This window comes from Halichoerus grypus, chromosome 2, assembly GCF_964656455.1.
Source record: "Halichoerus grypus chromosome 2, mHalGry1.hap1.1, whole genome shotgun sequence".
NCBI lineage: Eukaryota > Metazoa > Chordata > Mammalia > Carnivora > Phocidae > Halichoerus > Halichoerus grypus.
Genome location: NC_135713.1, coordinates 177,443,977 through 177,463,224, shown reverse-complemented (window position 1 = coordinate 177,463,224; position 19,248 = coordinate 177,443,977). Strand labels below are relative to the sequence as shown.

The following is a 19,248-nucleotide window of genomic DNA, read 5'->3' as shown; positions in this document are numbered from 1 at the left end:
GACTATTAGAAATTAATGAATAAGATCAGCAAGGTTGCAGAATACAAAATACAATATACAAAAATGGGGTGCCTCGGTGACTCAGTCAGTTGGGTGTCTGCCTTCAGCTTGGGCCATGATCCCAGGTCAAGCCCCACGTCAGGCTCCCCACTTGGCTGGGGGCCTGCTTCTCTCTCTCCCTCTGCCTCTGCCTGCCGCTCTGCCTGCTTGTGCTCTATCTCTCTCTCTGTCAAATAAATAAGTAAAATCTTAAAAAAAAAAAAAACCCAAACCCCAAAATACAATATACAAAAATCAATTATATTTCTATACACTAGCAATGAACAATCTGAACATGAAATAAAGAAAACAATTCAGTTTACAATAACATTAAGAAAAGAATGAAATACTTAGGAATATATTTACCAAAAGAAGTGAAAGATAAGTACACTGAAAATTACAACACATTATTAGAAGAAATTAAAGAAGACCTAAATAAATGGAAAGGAATCCCATGTTCATGAATCAGAACATGTTAATATTATCTTAATTATCTTAATATATTGTTAAGATAACAATACTCCTCAAATTGATCTACGATTCAACATAATCTCTATCAAAAGATAGATATCAATAGATATATTTAAAGCTGGCTTTAAAAAAATTTCTTTTTAATTTAAATTCAATTTAGTCACTCATGCTCTCTCTAAAATAAATAAATAAAATCTTTATAAAAAATACAAAAATACAAATTCAAAGAGATACACGCACCCCAATGTTTATAGCAGCATTATTAACAATAGCCAAATTATAGAAGCAGCCCAAGTGTCCATCTATAGATGAATGGATAAAGAAGATGTGGTATGTTTATACAATGGAACATTGTTCAGCCATAAAAAGGAGTGAAATCTTGCCATTTGCAATGACATGGATGGAGCTAGAGACTATAATCCTGGGTGAAATAAGTCAGTCAGAGGACAGGTACCATATGATTTCACATGATTTCACTCATGTGTGGAATTTAAGAAACGAAACAAACAAGCAAAGGAAAAAAAGAGAGAGAGGCAAACCAAGAAACAGACTCTTAACTATAGAGAACAAACTGGTGGTTACCAGAGGGGAGCTGGAGGGAGGATGGGCAAAATAGGTAATGCGGATTAGGGAGTGCAGTTATGATGAGCACTGGTGATGGATGGAATTGTTGAATCATTATATTATACACCTGAAACTAATATAACACTGTATGCTAACTATACTGGAATTAAAATTAAATATGTTAAATGTTCAAAAAAATAAATTCAATTTAGTTAACATATAGTGTATTATTAGTTTCAGGGGTAGAATTTAGTGATTCATCAGTTGCGTATAACACCCAGTGCTTATTACATCAAGTGCCCTCCTTAATGCCCATCACCCAGTTACCCCATTCCCCCAACCACCTCCCCTCCAGAAACCCTCAGTTTGTTCCCTACAGTTAAGAGTCTCTTATGGTTTGCCTCCCTGTTTTCATCTTATTTTATTTTTCCTTCCCTTCCCCTATGTTCACCTGTTTTGTATCTTAAATTCCATATATGATTGAAATCATATGGTATTTATCTTTTTCTGACTTACTTCACTTAGCATAATGCCCTCTAGTTCCATCCATGTCATTGCAAATGGCAAAATTTCATTCTTTTGATGGCTGAGTAATATTCCATTGCATACATATACCACATTTTCTTTATCCATTCATCTGTTGATGGACATCTGGGCTCTTTCAATAATTTGGCTATTGTGGACATTGCTGCTATAAACATTGGGGTGCATGTGCCCTTTCAAATCACTATTTTTGTATCCTTTGGATAAATACCTAGTAGTGCAATTGCTGGGTCGGAGGGTGGTTCTATTTTTACCTTTTTTTTTTTTTTAACGATTTTATTTATTTATTTGACAGAGAGAGACACAGCGAGAGAGGGAACACAAGCAGGGGGAGTGGGAGAGGGAGAAACAGGCTTCCCGCTGAGCAGGGAGGCCGACACGGGGCTCGATCCCAGGACCCTGGGATCATGACCTGAGCTGAAGGCAGACACTTAATGACTGAGCCATGCAGGTGCCCCTATTTTTAACTTTTTGAGGAAACTCCATACTGTTTTCCAGAGTGGCTGTACCAGTTTGCATTCCCACCAATAGTGTAAGAGGCTTCCTCTTTCTCCACATCCTCACCAACATCTGTTGTTTCCTGACTTGTTAATTTTAGCCATTCTGACCAGTGTGAGGTGGCATCTCGCTGTGGTTTTGATTTGTATTTCCCTGATGCCGAGTGATGTTGAGCATTTTTTCATGCGTATGTTAGCCATTTGTATGTCTTCTTTGGAGAAATGTCCGTTCATGTCTTCTGCCCATTTCTTGCCTGGATTTTTTGTTTTTTGGGTGTTGAGTTTGATAAGTTCTTTTTTTTTTTTTTTTTAAAGATTTTATTTATTTATTTGACAGAGAGAATGAGAGAGAGAGCACACACAAGCAGGGGGAGCGGCAGGCAGAGGGAGAGGGAGAAGCAGGCTCCCTGCTGAGCAGAAAGCTATGGGGCTCAATCCCAGGACCCTGGGATTATGACCCAAGCTGAAAGCAGATGCTCAACCGACTGACACCCAGGTGCCCCTGGTAAGTTTTTTATAGATTTTGGATACTAGTCCTTTATCTGATATGTCATTTGTGAATATCTTCTTCCATTCCATAGGTTGCTCTTTAGTTTTGTTGAATATTTCCTCGCTGTGCAGAAGCTTTTTATCCTGATGAAGTACCAATAGTTCATTTTTGCTTTTGTTTCCCTTGCCCTCGGAGATGTGTCTAACAAGAAGTTGCTGTGGCCAAGGTCAGAGAGGTTCCTGCCTGTGTTCTCTAGGATTTTGAAGGTTTTCTGTCTCACATTTAGGTCTTTCATCCATTTTGAATTTTTTTGTGTGTGTATGGTGTAAGAAAGTGGTCCAATTTCATTCTGCATGTGGCTGTCTAGCTTTCCCAACACCATTTGTTAAAGAGATTGTCTTTTCTCCATTGGATATTCTTTCCTGCTTCGTTGAAGATTAGTTAACCATAGAGTTAAGGGTCCATTTCTGGGTTCTCTGTTCTGTTCCACTGATCTATGTGTCTGTTTTTGTGCCAGTACCATACTATCTTTTTTTTTTTTTAAGATTTTATTTGTTTATTTGACAGAGAAAGATAGTGAAAGAGGGAACACAAGCAGGGGGAGTGGGAGAGGGAGAAGCAGGCTTCCCGCTGAGCAGGGAGCCTGATGCAGGGCTCGATCCCAGGACCCTGGGATCATGACCTGAGCCGAAGGCAGACGCTTAACGACTGGGCCACCCAGGCGCCCCAGTACCATACTCCCTTGATGATTACAGCCTTGCAATACAACTTGAAGTCCAGAATTGTGATGCCTCCAGCTTTGATTTTCTTTTCAACATTACTTTGGCTATTCAGGGTCTTTTCTGGTTCCATAGTTTTTTTGTTTTTCTTAAGATTTTATTTATTTGAGAGAGACAGAGTGCACACACAAGTGGGGGGAGGGGCAGAGGGAGAGGGCAAGCAGACTTCCCGCTGAGACCCCAGGACCCCAAGATCATGACCTGAGCCGAAGTCAGACGCTTAACTGACTGAGCCAACCAGGTGTCCCACAGCTAGCTTTTTTTTTTTTTTACAGAAATTGGGAAGCTGGTCCTAAAAGTCATATGGAAATGCAAGAGACCCAGATTAGACAAAGAATCTTGAAAAAGAAGAGCAAATTTGGAGGACTCACACTTCCAGATTTCATACCTTATTAAGCTACAGTAATGAAGACAGTTCGTGTTGTACTGGCATAAGGATAGACAGATCAATGGAATAGAACTGGCGGTCCAAAAAGAAACATATTTATGGTCAGTTGATCTTATAAGGGTGTCAAGACAATTTAGTGGTGAAAGAATAGCCTTTTCAGCTAAAGATGTGGGACAATTGGCTATCCATAAGAAAAACAATGAAGTTAGACCCTACCTCACACCATACAGAAAAATTGACTCAAAAGGTTCATTTAGAAAGAGTTAAACTCTTAGAAGAAAACATAGAAGTAAATCTTTGTGATCTTGGATTAGGCAACATTTCTTGGAATGACAGCAAAAGCACAAGGGACAAAAAATTTGACAAATTGGTCTTCATCAAAATTAAAAACTTTTGGGCCTCAAAGGTCACCATCAAGAAAATGAAAATACAATCCACAGAATGGAAAAAAATTGTAAGCCATATCTCTGGTGAGGGTCTAGTGTCTAGGGTCTATAAAGAACTCTTACAACTCAATAATAAAAAGGCAAATAACTGGGATGCCTGGGTGGCTCAGGCAGTTAAGCGTCTGCCTTTGGCTCAGGTCACGATACCAGAGTCCTGGGATCGAGCCCCACATCAGGCTCCCTGCTCAGCAGGAAGCCTGCTTCTCCCTCTGCCTGCCGCTCCCCCTGCCTGTGCTCTCTCTTCTCTCTCTCATTCTCTCTGACAAATAAATAAATACAATCTTAAAAAAAAAGACAACCTAATTTAAAAAGGGGGAAAAGATCTGAACAGACATTTCTCCAAAGAAAACATACACATTGCCAATTACATGAAAAGATGCTCAAGGTCATTAACCGCTAAGGAAACACAAATGAAAGCTACAGTTGGGTATTGTTTCATCCCACTAGATGGCTACAATATAGAAGACAATAACAGGTGTTGGTGAGAATGTGGAGAAATCACAACCCTCATATGCTGCTGGTAGGAATGTAAAATGAGACAGCTGTTTTAGAAAATAGTCTGACCGCTCCTCAAAAAGTTGAGCATAGAGTTATTACAAAACCCAGCAATTCCACACCTGGGTATATATCCAAGAGAATTGGAGGCATATATCCACACAAAAACTTGTGCAAGAATGCTTATAAAGGCATTATCTCTAACAGCTAAAAAGTGGAAACAACCCAAATGTCCATCAACTGATGAATGGAAAATCAAAATGTGGCGTGCTTATACGGTGGAACATTAACCAGCCATAAAAAGGAATGAAGTACAAATTCATGCAATGACATGGATGACATTGGAAAACATTACACTAATTGAACTAAAAGAGTCATAAAAGACCATATATTTTATGATTCAATTTATACAAAATGTCCACAATAGGCAGATCTATAGAAACAGAAAGTAGATTAGTGGGAACTAGGGGGAAATGGGGGAGTGACTGCCAATGAATACAGGGTTTCTTTCTGGAGTGGTGAAAATGTTCTAAATTTAGACAGTGGTGATGGTTGCACAGCTCTGTGAATATTAAAAACCACTGAATCGTGAACTTTAGAAAGGTGGATTTTATGGTATGGGAACTATATCTCAATAAAGCTGCTATATATGTAAAAATAGAACTTATTATGTTGAAATGTAAGGTGGGCCTCCATTTCCTAGCGAGAAGATTTTTTTTTTAAGTTTTTGCCAACTGGAATATACTGCAATATGTCAAACAAGGCAAAGTTTTTCTTCAAAATTGTTCTCAGAGAGGAAGGCCAAGTTGTACAGACCTCATTTATTAGGACCCCCTTCACCATTCCCCACCTCATTCTATGGGACTGAGGGTGAGAGAGCTTAGTGTTTGTTTTTATGACAGTGGGGACAAGGATCTCCCTCATAAATAATCTCGCCTCCCACTCTGGAGGCTCTCCAAGAGTAGACATCTGTGTTTCTGCCTGCCCAGCACCCACTCTCTTGCTTCTTGTAACTTCATGTGGATTTTCCTTCTGTCAGATATTCCCCCCTTGATCTTAGAAGGTCTCTCAGGCTGCTCTTCACTTCCATGGCCAAAAAAGTGGACCTGTGACCCAATCTGTCCAGTCAGATGCCCTTTTTTGGGAATTTGAATCGACAGTTGGGTGACTCAAGGAAAATGCCAGTGATTTGCCCCACTGGGATGCCCTGAGGAAACCATTCCATGGTTCCTGTTCCCTGGAGTCAGGGGGAGCTATTCTGATACTGTTTTTTTTCTTCAGATGTTTCCTGCACCCAAGAACCCTAACTTGATCTTTTGGACAAGGACTGAAAAATTCTATATTATTGTCTTGGTTCTCCTATGGCAGAGGCAGGGTTCCTCAGGATTGTGCAGACAGTGAAGGAAGAGGACTCTTAAATTAGGAGGAGTCATGATCTAGAAACCCCTATTTGCATTGGAACATCTTCTCTTTGGTTCTTTCTTGATGACCACTTGCTTTAATATTTTAATTGAAACTCAAACATTCATTGAATCTTAACTATGTCAAGGCACTTTGTTAGTTGAGAGGAATACACAGCTGAACAGAATGATATCCCAACTTTGTTGGATGATGGGAGTGCAGAGAAATGCTCTCTGAATTCTAAGTGGATCAGAGAGAAGGATCAGAAAAGAGGGTATTTAATCTTGGCTACAGGTAGAGAAATTTCTCTGACCCACAGGGCAAGTATCATTTGTGATGGGGTATTGAAATCAGAGAATCATAGATTTGGGGGCTGATAGGGACCTTATCGATTATCCAGTCCTACATTTTCTAGATGAAGAAATCCAGATTCTGATAAATGAAATGATTTGACCAGAGCCAAACTGGGCTCAGGACTTCTCTGACTCCCGGTCCAGTGCTCATCTCACTAGTTCTCAGGCACATTGTTGACCTTGACTGGCTCCTCCAGGTTTCAGGGCACTTGGGAAAGAGGAAGAGTGATATTTAGGGCTTGGTAAATGCTTGCCTAGGAAAGTATGTTTTGCAAGGCCACTCAAGAAATCAGTGAGGAATTGGGACAGATTCCAGTAGTTCTTGTCATATTGCTTTCTTCCTTTCTTTTTTTTTTTTCCCCACTGGGGACTTGGCAGAGGGGACTGGCACCAGGGTTTGCATTCACCAAGTGTCAGGGTATATGACACAGGTATATTCCCACCCTTCTCCATCTTTTTGGAGTCTTTGAAGCAAGCCAACAGCTGAAGGGCTTGGTGAAATGACTTTTGTCATTGCCATGCTTTCTTCTGGGTGACCCGGTGAACTGGGGTGGAGAGCCTTTGATTGTCTTTACCCGTAAGGGTCAGGATTATCAGCCAACTACCCAGCAGGTAGTATAAGGAGTATAAAACCATTCACAAGTCAGGCCTGGGCGTTCCCAGCACTGACAATGATTTACCTTAGCTAGCAACTTGTTCTGGGCAGGAAGGCCCCAGTGTAAATAGCAGGTGTTGCTGGTTCTAGAGAAAGGGACAGGAGAACCCTAACGCGGTTGTTTGGGTGGAGGAAGGGATGAAGTGTCCTAATTCATATTTTTCATCCATGCAGTAGTTTCATCCACATTCATGGTTTTTATCACCATGTGGGCCCTGGTGACCCCCTAAGTCCTGACCTCTCCACTGTGGGAGTCCCACAGGTCCTACCCTGATAACCAATACTGACAGAGAACTTCCCATGTTCCGAGAACTGTGCTAGGTTCTACAGCCCACACATAAATAAGATGTAATCCCTGTCTGCAAGAAGTACAGACAAACTTAAGCCTCACAAGTTTACTAGAAGGTGGTTAGTGATGAACACCTGGGATTCAGGCAGGCTTCAGAGAGGACACTCAAACCAAGGAGTCAGCCAGCAAAGAAAGCCACAAACCACACAGGCAAGGGAACCACATGAACAAAGGTGTGGAATCTGGGTGTGGGGGAAACCACAGGCAGTAGCTGGGTGTTACTAGAGCACAAAGAGGGAGATGGGAAGTGTGGGGAGAGAAGGTGGGGTGGGGAGATGTGGAGGGTGAGATGGGGGAGGTAAGTTATGGGAAAGAGCAGTCTTTTTTTTTCTGTGCAGAGAAGAGGGAAGTGCCTGGGAGATTTGCATTTTAGATAGATCACTCTGTGTGGATTGGGGAGGAGCCACCAGGATTGCAGGCCGGGAACCAACTAGAAGAGATGATGAGTTCCCCATGCAGGGTATTCACAATGAAAGGGGATGGGGGCTGGAAAAATAGTCAAGAGCTGAGTGATGACAGACATGGGGTGGGTGAGGGGGTTCACAGGTTTTTGACTTGGTCCCTGGGTGGATAATGGGGCCATGAACTGAGGTAAGAAATACAAGGAAGGGAAACAAGTCTGGAAAAGAAATGTTGATGATGGCTAACGTTTATTAGTCACTTCTGTGGACCAGGCATCATGCCAAGAGTTTTTAATGCATTTTCTCATAACTATGAAATAGGTATTATTCTTGATTTATACATGAGGAAAATGAAATTTTGAGATGATGAATAGCTTGACCAGTTCTGCACAGCTGGTAGAGTGGGGGAAAGAGGTTCAAATCCAGGCATTCTGGCTCCAGGGCCAATGCTCCTAATGACCAGGCTTTATACGCACGTACCTGAAGAGTCTGAGGAGTCTGTGGGACACCCACAGTAAAGAGCGCTGAGAATTAGGGGGGGCCATCAGGACTCAGATTATGGTAAAAAACCATGAATGTGGATGAAACTACTCAAGTTGAACAGTCACCAAAGCACAGTGCCCTGGGGAACTCTTAGTTTAAAGAAGGAGGGGGAGGGTAAGGAGCCTGCAGAGAAGACAAGAACGAAAGTTCCCTCTGATTTTTAAATCTGAAGACATGGTTCTGCCATCTGGGCAACAGATAACTGGGCAATCACGGGTGTGTAGTGGCATCAAATAAAAAGGTCTGCCAAGTTAAGCCGACATATTAATGACAACAGTTATTACGTTGCAGAGTGATTACCCTAAACAGTAAGCATTTCTCATAAATAGCCGTAATTACTATAGCACGTTTCCCTAACTGTGTCCTGTGGAATAGTAGTTCCTGGAGAGGTTAATAAATGTTTGGATCAAAAAGGGCTTCAGAATCAGGTAAGTTTACAAAATGCTGGTATAATTCAGGTAGAGAGCCAACCCCCCGGTTTACACTTTTTTCCTTTCTCTGTTAGGAGGTGGGATAGAGGAATGGCTAAGAGTATAGGCCCTGGGAACAGAGAGCCTGGGGCTGACGCCTGCATTGACAAAAGCAGGGTAATCCTGGGCAAGTTACTGAACTTCTCTAAGAGGCAGGTTCCACATCTGAACAGGAAGATAGTAATACTTATTCACTGCGATTGTTCCAGATTTAAATGCAACAATACATTGAAAACAATTAGACTAGAGCCTGGCACAGAGTGAGGGCTCTATAAATATTAATTATTATCTATAAACCATACTATTATTAGCAAGTCTTCCTGACATCCCAGAGCCTTAAGTCTTTCTCACACATATTTCACACACACGCTGACACCCACATTTCTTAAAAGTCAAAGCCTTCGTTCTGACTCCTGTGAGTTGAAGTTCTCTGTGCCCTTACCTCCACCCCACCATCTCCCAGGACTGGAAATGACCAAACATTTGCTACTCTAGGCAATGGGGCCAGGGAGAGGGAGGATTTATATGCCAGCAGTATGGCCTTGGAAGGGCCACCACTAGTTCAGTCACCTTTATGCACACTTGAAAAAAAAAGTATGCGTCTTTTGGGTGAACACTGGCCTGTACCAGGGCACACAGCTTAGCAAGTGAAGTGCAGGCTATATTTTAGCCCCCACTTGCTCTTTAGGCTGAATGTCATTGTATAGTGAACAACCTGCACAACCATACATGGCAGTTCTGACCTTCAGGCCATAGAAGGGGCTGGAAGCTAATGACCACTGGAGAAAGAGGGTACAAGTTCTCTTCCCAGTAGTCCATGAAATCAGCTCTCCACAAGCCTTAAGGCGATCAAGTATCCTTCTTCATCTCCTCCCTCTCACCCACATGTGCCCCGCCCCCCATTCATTCACACAGAGGCTGACATCAGAATACCCTGGGTGTGAGGGGATACATCAGGCCTTGTCTGTTTCTCTGGAATGCCAACTGAGGCTGGGAGATGACAGAGCTGTGGAAAGCAGAAGTGGGAGGGCATGATTTTCCAGGTTTCCCCTGACACATAATGAATATTAAATTATAATGCTCCACACCAGAGCAGACCACGGCCAGAGCAAGTCCGACTTCCTGACCAAAGTTTGGGGCAGTGAAGGGAAAATGATGGGAAGGGGAGCTTCTTAATCCTCACTGTGTGGCCCAAATGCGTGGCTCCCTATAAAGATTCTCACCACCCCCTTAGGTAGACACTTCCTTTGTGAAACAGAGGGGAAGATAAAGGCAGACTTATCCTGTTCTCTGGAGGCGTGTGGGGTGGAGTGGAGGGCAGGCCCTCTCTCCCAAAGTTCACACACTCCCACAGAGAGCCTCTTCAGCCACCAGAGAGGCCGCTGCCTAGAAGCACCACTTTTCAGCCTAGAAGCCCAGAACCAGGCCTGACCTGTGGTGATCTGGGGAGGGCTCTGCCCGCTCTGTGCTTTGGTTCTCTCCTCTAGAAGGTGAGGAATATGGATGGGCTGACTTTTAAGTTTCCTCACAGCTCTGCCAGACTAAGGTTCGCTCCTCTCGGGGGTTCTACGCACTCCCCGTCAGGTCTTGACCGACCAGAAATGGCTTCCTCTCACCTCTACCCCAGGAGCCTGCGTGCCAAAGACCAACCTCCCTTCTCACAACTGTGCTTAGGGTCTGCGTCCATATTGCTCTTGATGATAAACAGCAGCTGGGGCTCCAGCTGGGAGTTGAGGTCCTGTGGCCTTGAGACTCGGGAACAAAGGCTGAGCTGCTGTGGGGAAGGGACTTTTCCTGAATATAAGGGAAGGGGAGCCCTGGGGCTGTTTATGCCTTTACCTCTCGGTAGAGCTGGCTGTTCCTCTCCCTCCTACAGATCTGGGGGGAGGGAAGGGGTGTCCTGTCTTTTCCTCTGAGGCTGATGACTTCACCTCCTTTCCCTTCCTCTTCCTCAGGTTAGGATCTCTACCCCTTCCCCATCTGCTCCCAGGGTCTGAAATCTCCATCCCTCTCTCTCCCTTTATTCTTCTTGGCATTGGGGTCTTTACACCCCTCCCTCTCTCTAAGCCTCGCCTCCTTATTCCTGTTTAGGCCTGCCTCCTAGCCCTGGGTGGAGGGGTCTGCATTCTTCTTTCTCTTCTTTAGGCCCCATCTCCCTCCCCCCACCCTTCCCCGCTCCCCCTCCCTCCGCCCCGAGGCATTGTGGGAGGAAACAAGATGTGGGGCGAGAGCGGCGCGGGGAGAAGCCCGCAGTGCGGGGCCGGGCGGGCGCAGCCAATGGGGAGCGCGGACGGCGGCGCGCGCGGCGGGGGGGCGGGGGCGGGGCGCTATTTCAGGGGGGGCCGCGCGTCGGCCGTGCTCAGCGGCAGAGCGGAGCGGAGCAGCGAGGCGCCAGCGAGGAGCAGGCGGGCGGGCCGGCGGGCGCGAGGCGGAGCGCGGGCGGCCGGGGAAGCTCGAAGGGCGGACGGCGGCGGCGAGCGATCGGCCCGGGACCGCGGGAGCCGGAGACCGCGGCGGCGGCTGCTGCTGCTGCAGGAGGAGCCAAGGGGACACCGCCCCTGCCCGCGCCCTGCCTCAGGCCATCGCTGCTCCCCCGGGGCCCCGCGCGGACTAGCCTCCGTGAAGGTGAGCGGTCGGTGGGGGCGTCCCCCGGGCGGCGGCCCGCGCCCGTCGCGTGCAGCCCCACGCGCGGGGCCCAGCCCCGAGGCCCGGAGCAGAGCTGGCCTCGGCGTGACGCCCTCGGCGCCCCTCCTTCCCGGGGCTGCGCCACCCTGTGCCCTCGCGACCCTCGGGCGCGGCCGGAGGCCCCGGGCTGCGGAGGTGCGGCTCCCCGCCTCCTCCCCGCGCCCCCCCCCCCCGCACTCCCGGGAGTCTCCCTGCGCTGCGTGGAGGCCTCTGGTGTTCGGGGCCGAGGGAGAGGGGGTGGAGAGGGCTCGGGCGTGACGCGGCGCCTCCTGCCGCCGCCACCCTCTGGGGCGTCCTTCCTGCAGCGAGGACGCCCAGTCACTCCGGCGCTGCTCCAGGCCGGGCGGGGGAGGGCGGCTGACCGGCCGGGGCGGAGGTTGGGGGGAGGATGCTTTCTCATGCCCGAGGTGCTGGCCTTTGGGGGCCGCAGCTCTCCGGAGGATGGCATGGTGGAGGGATAAGCCCCCTTGGAGATCTCAGGGGAGGGAATACCAGCATTTGTGTGTGTTGGGGGCTGGGGAGGGTGGTCCAGGTCTTTCGGAGACTTGGCCTTTCCTGTCGCAAGACCGGGCATAGGGGATGGAGAGCTGTCCTGGAGTGCCCTCTTCGCTTTTCCAGAGAGCCCCTGGCTTTTAACTGAGGAGCTGGCCTGGGGCCTTCTGCTCATCTTTCTGCCGGAGGCCCAGGTTCCTTGCTTTTTTGTCCCAGGAGGGAGGTGGGTAGGCCGGGCACCTCCTTATCCTCTTCTCACTGGCACCTTGGACAGGGCAGGTTGGGGCTAGGCCTCACCCCTCAGACGCCTGGGGGGCCAGGGGTGAAGAATCGTAGCATTGTAGTCACAAGACCGATGTTATGTAACCGCAGGCTCTCTGCTACTAGAGAGTAAGGTGGCTTTTAGTTACTGTGACAAAGTTGTTCCTTTGGACTTTGGGGATGAGGCGGCGGAGCAGGTGAGCTTGCTGGGAAAACCGGTGCCAATTTCATGCTTTAACTTCCCAGCCTCTAACCAGGCCCCACCCCCACCCTTGCGTTTGTAAACAGTGCCCCCTTCTGAGTGGTAACCTGGAATAGGCCACCAGGTGACACTAGTTTTCTTCAAATACAAAGAGCCTTGTAATAATCAGAACATTCTTCCTCTTTTGCTGTTGTATATCTGTTCAAACTCATTGAAGTTTCTCCGTTTATCTTATTTCAACCATCGGTTTTTAAAATGAAGAATGTTGCTTTGCCCAAGGTCATGTAGCTAGCTAGTCAGGCCTTGAACAGGGTTCTCCTGACCTTTTCCTCAGCACCTGGTGGTGCTCACATACTCCTTGAAGCTCTGACTTTTCCTCGAAGGGTGTGGGGTCGGATTTTGCTGGTCCGCTAACCCTTTCCTCTTCCAGTCTCTGCTGAAGTAGAACCCGCCGTTTAGTTTCAGGTGCCTTGGGTGCGGTCAAGGGCTGTGTGGCTGGCAGCTGGCATGTATGCTTCCTTTGCATCTGGTGCAGGCTAAAGGAGTAATCATGAGTTCTGCTTCCCTTTCAGTCCACCCAGCACACAGGCTAGTGTGGACGCAGAGATCAGGGTGGCCTGGAATGATACCAGGGATCTCTCCCTGAGCAGGGAGGCCTCCTGTGTAGCCTTAATATCAGACAGGGCTGGAATGACGACATCTTTTGTCTACTGGGCTGGGTGACAGAGTCCTCTTTTTTGGGGGGGGTATGGGGGATCAGTGTGATGGGACTGTGGTCGAGGACAGAGGATTGGTTTTTGCATCTCGTCTCTTCTGTTCACGCAAAGCACTCACATGCTATAGACTGCCAGGCAGGTTCTGACCAGCCTTCTTGGGATTCCTGTCATCCCAGGAACGGACCATGCAAGGTCTACCCCAGAATTCTGGTTGCTGTAGGATGTGAATGCCAAGGCTTAGATAGCAGGGATAGGAAACGGGGCTGTTAAAATAATTCCTCACCTTTTGTTATCTCTGTCACTGCTGGGCATTGACAACCTTTTTCTGTGAAAGGCCAGATAGTAAATATTTTAGGCTTTACAGGCCTTGCATTGTCTTGCAACTACTCAACTCTGCCATTGTTGACTGTTCTGTAAAACTTTACAGAAACAGGTGGTGGGCTGAATCTGGCCAACAGACCCCAGTGTAGGCTCCTTGTTTGCAGATGTTCTCATAGAACCTTAATCCTTACAACAACCCCTGATAGAGAGCTATCTTCATTGCTAAAATGGAAGTAATGAATGCAGTAAGGCTGAGTGACTTGTCCAAGACTGCAAGAGTTCAGTCAGGACCAGAAGTCAGGCCTACTGATTCTAGTCCATCTTTTTTCCACTGTGTTACCAATGATGCAATAATGGTCATTAAATCAAGGGCTTATAGTGTTCAGGTGTTAATGCCACCTGGTTTGCCCTCAGTAACCCTGAAGTCTCCATTTCAAGATGATGGTATGAAAGCACAAAGGGTAACTTGCCCAAGGACACAGCTAGTAGGTGATATATTGTAATATCTTGGCAATTGGTGCTATTTAAAATATCAGAGATAAATTTAGAGTTGGAAAAACCTTATTTTACAAATGATAAAAATTGATGGCTTATTATGTCTTTTTTTCTTATCTACCTTGTATTTCTCAGGTTTGGGGACCAGGTCTTTGCTAAAAGCTTAGGACCTCCCTCTTCTAATAATGCCTCATGTCTGTGTTTTCTGTTGTCATCACCTTCTGTACTCTGTTCCCCCACTGAGGCCCCACCCTCAGCTGCTAATGTTCATTGCTTAGAGCATGGGGTTGTCAGTTTGACCTCTCTGCTTCTTCTGCAGTGTCACGATGTCTGACCGGAAGGCAGTGATCAAGAACGCAGACATGTCTGAGGACATGCAACAGGATGCTGTTGACTGCGCCACGCAGGCTATGGAGAAGTACAACATAGAGAAGGACATTGCTGCCTATATCAAGAAGGTGCACCAAGAATGCTGTGGCTATTGGCTAGGGGTAGGGATGGGCATTTGAGCTGTGCCCCAGGGAGATCTGAACTGAGGGCTTAGGAAAGCAGGTATAGTCCATGCAAACAAAACCCACGAGCGTGCAAAGCAGACAAATTAGGGAGTGATTCTTGCCAAAGCATTCACCTTAGGAGTTCTTAATAGGAACTCTGCTGAGGTGTGCTTATGTGTGTGTCTGTGTGTGTGTGTGTGTGTGTGTGTGTGTGTGTTTATAGATAATTATGTGACTGCAAGGCATTGGGGAGAGAAGCTTAGGATCAAATGTAACTGGCTCAGTTCAGAACTATTCAAAATATAGATCAAGGATAATTGAACAGCTAATATAAGATCATATACAAATTTTTCAAGGAACTGCATCATTTAAAGTGGGGTATCCCTATAATAATCCCTATCATATAGGAAGTTTTCTTTCTCTTGAAAAGGACTCAGGTACTATATCATCTCCTTCTCCTCACCTTCTTAAGAAAAGGGTGGGCTTGAATATATAATTTGCTAAAAATGGGTGAGCAATATTGGGGTAATAGGTTTAGTCCCTGAAAAATTTCTGAGCGAATGGGTGAATGAATATGGTTAACACAGGAAGCCGCTGAGCTAGAAGTGAGAAATGGTACCAGGGCCTCTGATTCCCAGTCAGAATCCATGTCTACTAGTGTCATAATCCCAGTCTTTGATGTTTTCAGCCCTAGTATCCCAAAAGGGATGCCTAAGTGTAGTGGTTTTCTGGTCCATAGAGGTGGTAGGGCATCCTTAAGTTTTACAGACTTCTGCTTTCCTACTTAGGCAGGGTGGGATGAGAAGAGGAAACTCGAGTCCTGAGAGACTATCTGTATAAGGAGCCAGTGGGTGAAGAACCAGCTGGGGGTGCCGGCTCCTTGCTGAGTGATGCCTTATCTGTCCTGTACAGGGAGGAGGATCCAGAATCATGGACTCTGAGTCAGGAGAATCCTTAGATTATATCTGGCCTAGCTTCTTTGTTTTGCTGATGGGGAAAATGAGAACCAGGGAAGTGACTAGGGCTCTCCTATGTTACAGAGTCTGCATTAGGGCTGGATGTGGTGACCCATCCCCTTTCCACTGTTCCCTAATACCTCTTGGAGTCCCTTGGTGTAGGGGGCAGTGAGGAGGCCAAACAAGTTGTAAGTTAAGAACCTGGGGGACAGTCCCAGGGTTGGAAGCTTTGCTGGGTCCATGGTGGAGGTCTCTTGCATGGCGGGGTACATCTCCTGAGCCATCTGTTTCCTGCTGGATCTGTGGAGTGACTGGGAACTGCCTGTCTGATTAGGTCATAAGGATTTCCTAGGTTGCTTTGATGCTGAACTTGTGCCCCTGAGAGAAGCGAGGGAATTGCCTTGATCTCATGGCCGATGTCCTTATTCTGCTGCTTACAGCCCACACAGTACCTGGCACACAGGAGTGCCTTTAATGTTGACTTACAAAGAACTGCTTCCTGGTACTCCTGACGTTTGGCTCTAGGGTCTGGGTTCGTGGCATTTGGAAATGCTGGCTTAGTAATGTGGGAGGCAGCAGGTGGCAAGTCAGGGAGGCTCTCCTCTGCTTTCCTCATGCTGTGTGACACTGGAGTGGTCTCTCATGCCCTAGGCTTTCCTGACTCCTTTGCTAAAGAATCACAGGATGGACTAGGGAGTAGGGTAGCTAGGAGGAGGAGGAGAGATGATCGGGGTGTAAAGTGCTAGAGAGAAATACCGGAGCCTTTGCGGTGTTCCATTATTAATGAAGGAAGGACTGTCCTAGCCAGCCTTAACCTGAGCTCCTGAGGTTTGGGGAGCTGAGGCCGTGGGCTAGGGGTGGGGTGGGGGGTGAGAACTAAACTAGTCAGATTCCTATTCCGATTCTCATCTTCCAGCTGTCCTAATCACCTTTCTTCTCTCCCTTTTATTCTTCTTTTAGGAATTTGACAAGAAATATAACCCGACCTGGCATTGTATCGTGGGCCGAAATTTTGGCAGCTATGTTACACACGAGACAAAGCACTTCATCTATTTTTACTTGGGTCAAGTTGCAATCCTCCTGTTCAAGTCCGGCTAGGAGGCCGCAGTGGAGGTGTCCGTGGCGGCGGCAGCGATGGCAGGCAGGCGGCGTTGCTGGGACTGTTTTGCACCGGGGCCAGCATCAGGATGTCCTCTCCAATGGCTGTGCTACTGCATGGACTGTATACTCGATTTCATGTGTATGTCGCAGTAAACAAAACCAAACTTCTTTCTGTTTAGTTGCCTGGGGAAGAAGGCTGCTTTATGTTTATTTTTCAAGACTTTAAAATCTTTTCTTTGGTTGTATTGCACTAGGAAATCTCTCCCACCCCTCCCTCTTCTCTTTCTCTCCCTACATTAAAAAAAAAAAAAAAAGCCCTCAACGAAGCCTGTAAGACTAGGAGGGCAGGGGGAGACCAGTCGGTTTCTGGAGGCGGGACTCAAACTGTGCAGCCACCTCCTCCTGGTGGTGGGTGCTGCTTTGCTAGGGCCGGGGAGGCTGCTGGGGGCAGCATAAGGCTTGGCAAGGAGAGAGGGATAGGAAGGAGGCTAGGGGGATTGATCTAGTACCAGGGAGAATATTCCACTGAACTGTGATTCCACGGCTTGGGGCAGAGGGTGGGGTGGGGGGTGGATTCTTTGAGGGGCCCTGAGACGTGTTTGTCTGTGGTGTGTGGGAGTGGGGAGCAGACTTGTCTTGCTGTCTTTGTCAGAAGAGTTTCTAAGTAAGGGCTGTGTCTTTGTGGATTACCTTCTTCTGTTCTTCCTGCCAGAGCTCATGCTAGGAGGATGTTGGGGGTAGGATTAGCTTGAAGCTTGATTTTTCTTCTATTCATTCTTCTCTCCTTCTGTCTGCTCCCTGCTTAGCCCTTGGTTTTCTCATTCCTCTGAAGTTCTCTTAGAGCAGCCCCTGTTAGTTGGCTGGCAAGGGAATTTCTGGTGACTGTAGTTCCTTAGTTAAGTCTTAGCAATCAAACCAAATCAATGTCTCCCTTGATTCTCCTTTGTGTATATGTGTGTGTATGTGTGTGTGCGTGTGTGTCTTGGTTTGGGGTAGAGGGGAGGGAGGGGCAGGACAGTGTGGAATCTCTAGGGTGTATGGGTAGATAGGCTGCACGGTTAGTTCTAATTGGGCCTTTATGTTAAAAACCTTTGGGGGTGTCTGTTTTGGGGGTGAAGACCGTTGTCAACCCACCCCCCCAGGCCATCTGGCCCAGACACTGCTTGCCCTATGGCTGTCTGTTCCCCAGAAGGCTTTGGGAGGATAGCCCATGAGGAGATGGCCATGATGCCATCTGCCCTGGAACTGGTTCTTAGTGGAGACGGAAAGTGACTTTGTGGGTGGTTGCAGTCCTTATGGGAGGTGGGGATGGAAGTGATAAAGGGCTGCAAGGACCTTTGGAGGAACTTTGGAGGGGATTAGTCTTGCAGTGGTGAAGCCAGGTATCAGGAGATGAGCAGGGCCGCTAGTGGGAGGAGATTCCAAGGAGAGTGCAGGGGGATATCTTGTCTGTTGATCAAACAGGGATGGGGGTGGGAGGGTCATTGCTGACTGAGCTGCTGATTCTTGTAAATCGCATCTAAAACTCTCATTGTAGGGTTGGCACTGTGGGAGGAGGGTGGTTGGGATCCAGCTCATTCTTTCTTCTTTTCTTTTCTTTTTTTTTTTTTTCCCTCTGAGTCCATCTTGGGGCTGGTGGGGAGGCAGGAGAATTCCCCCTCCCCAAGCCTTTAGTGTGTGCCGAGCTTTCTTTTTGATGCTGACAGGGGAGGGTGGTTACTGGGATGGTGAGTGAGTTCCCTATATCAAACCCTTCAGTGGGCACAAGATTGAGTGCTTGGTTTTAGGTTTTATTTTTCTATGAATGTCCAAATCTGTGTTTCCCCCTGCCTTCCCAGACTTGTGTGGCCAGTTGGAAATGTCTGGTTTGTGTTCATCTCTCCCTCATTTCTGGAGCAGGGGCTGAGACCCCACCACATCTCCTATGCTCTGCATCCATGCCTCTTTTGGACATTAAAGGTCGATTGATGCACTTCTGAGCTGTTTGGGTTTTTTGGGGGGGGGAGGGGAGTCCAAAAGGCTGCCCTGGTGACAGTGGTGCCATACATGGGTGGGCGTAGAGGGTATCTAGGGTGGAGTGGAATAGGGGCTGAAGAGAGAAGATCAGGCAAAGAGAGACTGATGGGCTTGAATCAGGTCTTATTTGTAGGGTCTAGTCTGAGGCCCCTTAACTGGGAAAATTAGCCAGCAGTACTCACCCACAAGGCTTTCTAGGTCCCTTGTTGGAGATGGCCAGCTGAGCCACATTTGGGGTTTTTGCTACAGCACATGTTGCCTTCCCTGTTTACCAGCCGCAGGTCCAGATGGCAGTTTTCCAGCTGCTGTCTTAGACCTGGAGGAGCTTAGCTTCTTAGAACCTTTGGCCAAGCCCTCCTATGGCCAAGGAGCTCGTAGCTCTCCTACTCTTCCTTCTGTGCTTCCCTGAGGCCTGTACCCTATCAGCTAAGTGGCTCTAGCCACTTAGAAATGGAGAAGTGGGGGATCTTTAGAAAGGTGGAAACACTTGGAACCTGAGTGATTCTCTGGCTCCTGCATTATCCTGGTTGTCCCACTTGGGGGCTCCTGCCCCCACACACCTGAAGAGATGGGCAATACTTCCGAGAGTATCTGCCCACCCCTGATGCCAAGCGGTTGTGGAAGT

General features: G+C 47.2%; 1 protein-coding gene across 1 annotated transcript; it reads left to right on the top strand.

The window, feature by feature from the left end:
- The first annotated feature begins 11,221 nt into the window (after window positions 1-11,221).
- On the top strand, window positions 11,222-18,579 carry DYNLL2 (dynein light chain LC8-type 2). Its single transcript, XM_036105809.2, has 3 exons — window positions 11,222-11,509; window positions 14,376-14,514; window positions 16,467-18,579. Exons 2-3 carry the CDS (start codon window positions 14,383-14,385, stop codon window positions 16,602-16,604), a joined length of 270 nt encoding a protein of 89 aa, XP_035961702.1. The 5' UTR covers window positions 11,222-11,509; window positions 14,376-14,382; the 3' UTR covers window positions 16,605-18,579.
- Window positions 18,580-19,248: the final 669 nt, after the last annotated feature.

Excerpts from the sequence above, each read along its gene's own strand:
- DYNLL2 (XM_036105809.2), top strand. The coding sequence starts at position 14,383 with ATGTCTGACCGGAAGGCAGTGATCAAGAACGCAGACATGTCTGAGGAC. Across the intron at positions 14,515-16,466 it reads TTGCTGCCTATATCAAGAAG|GAATTTGACAAGAAATATAA; the intron begins GTGCACCAAGAA and ends TTCTTCTTTTAG.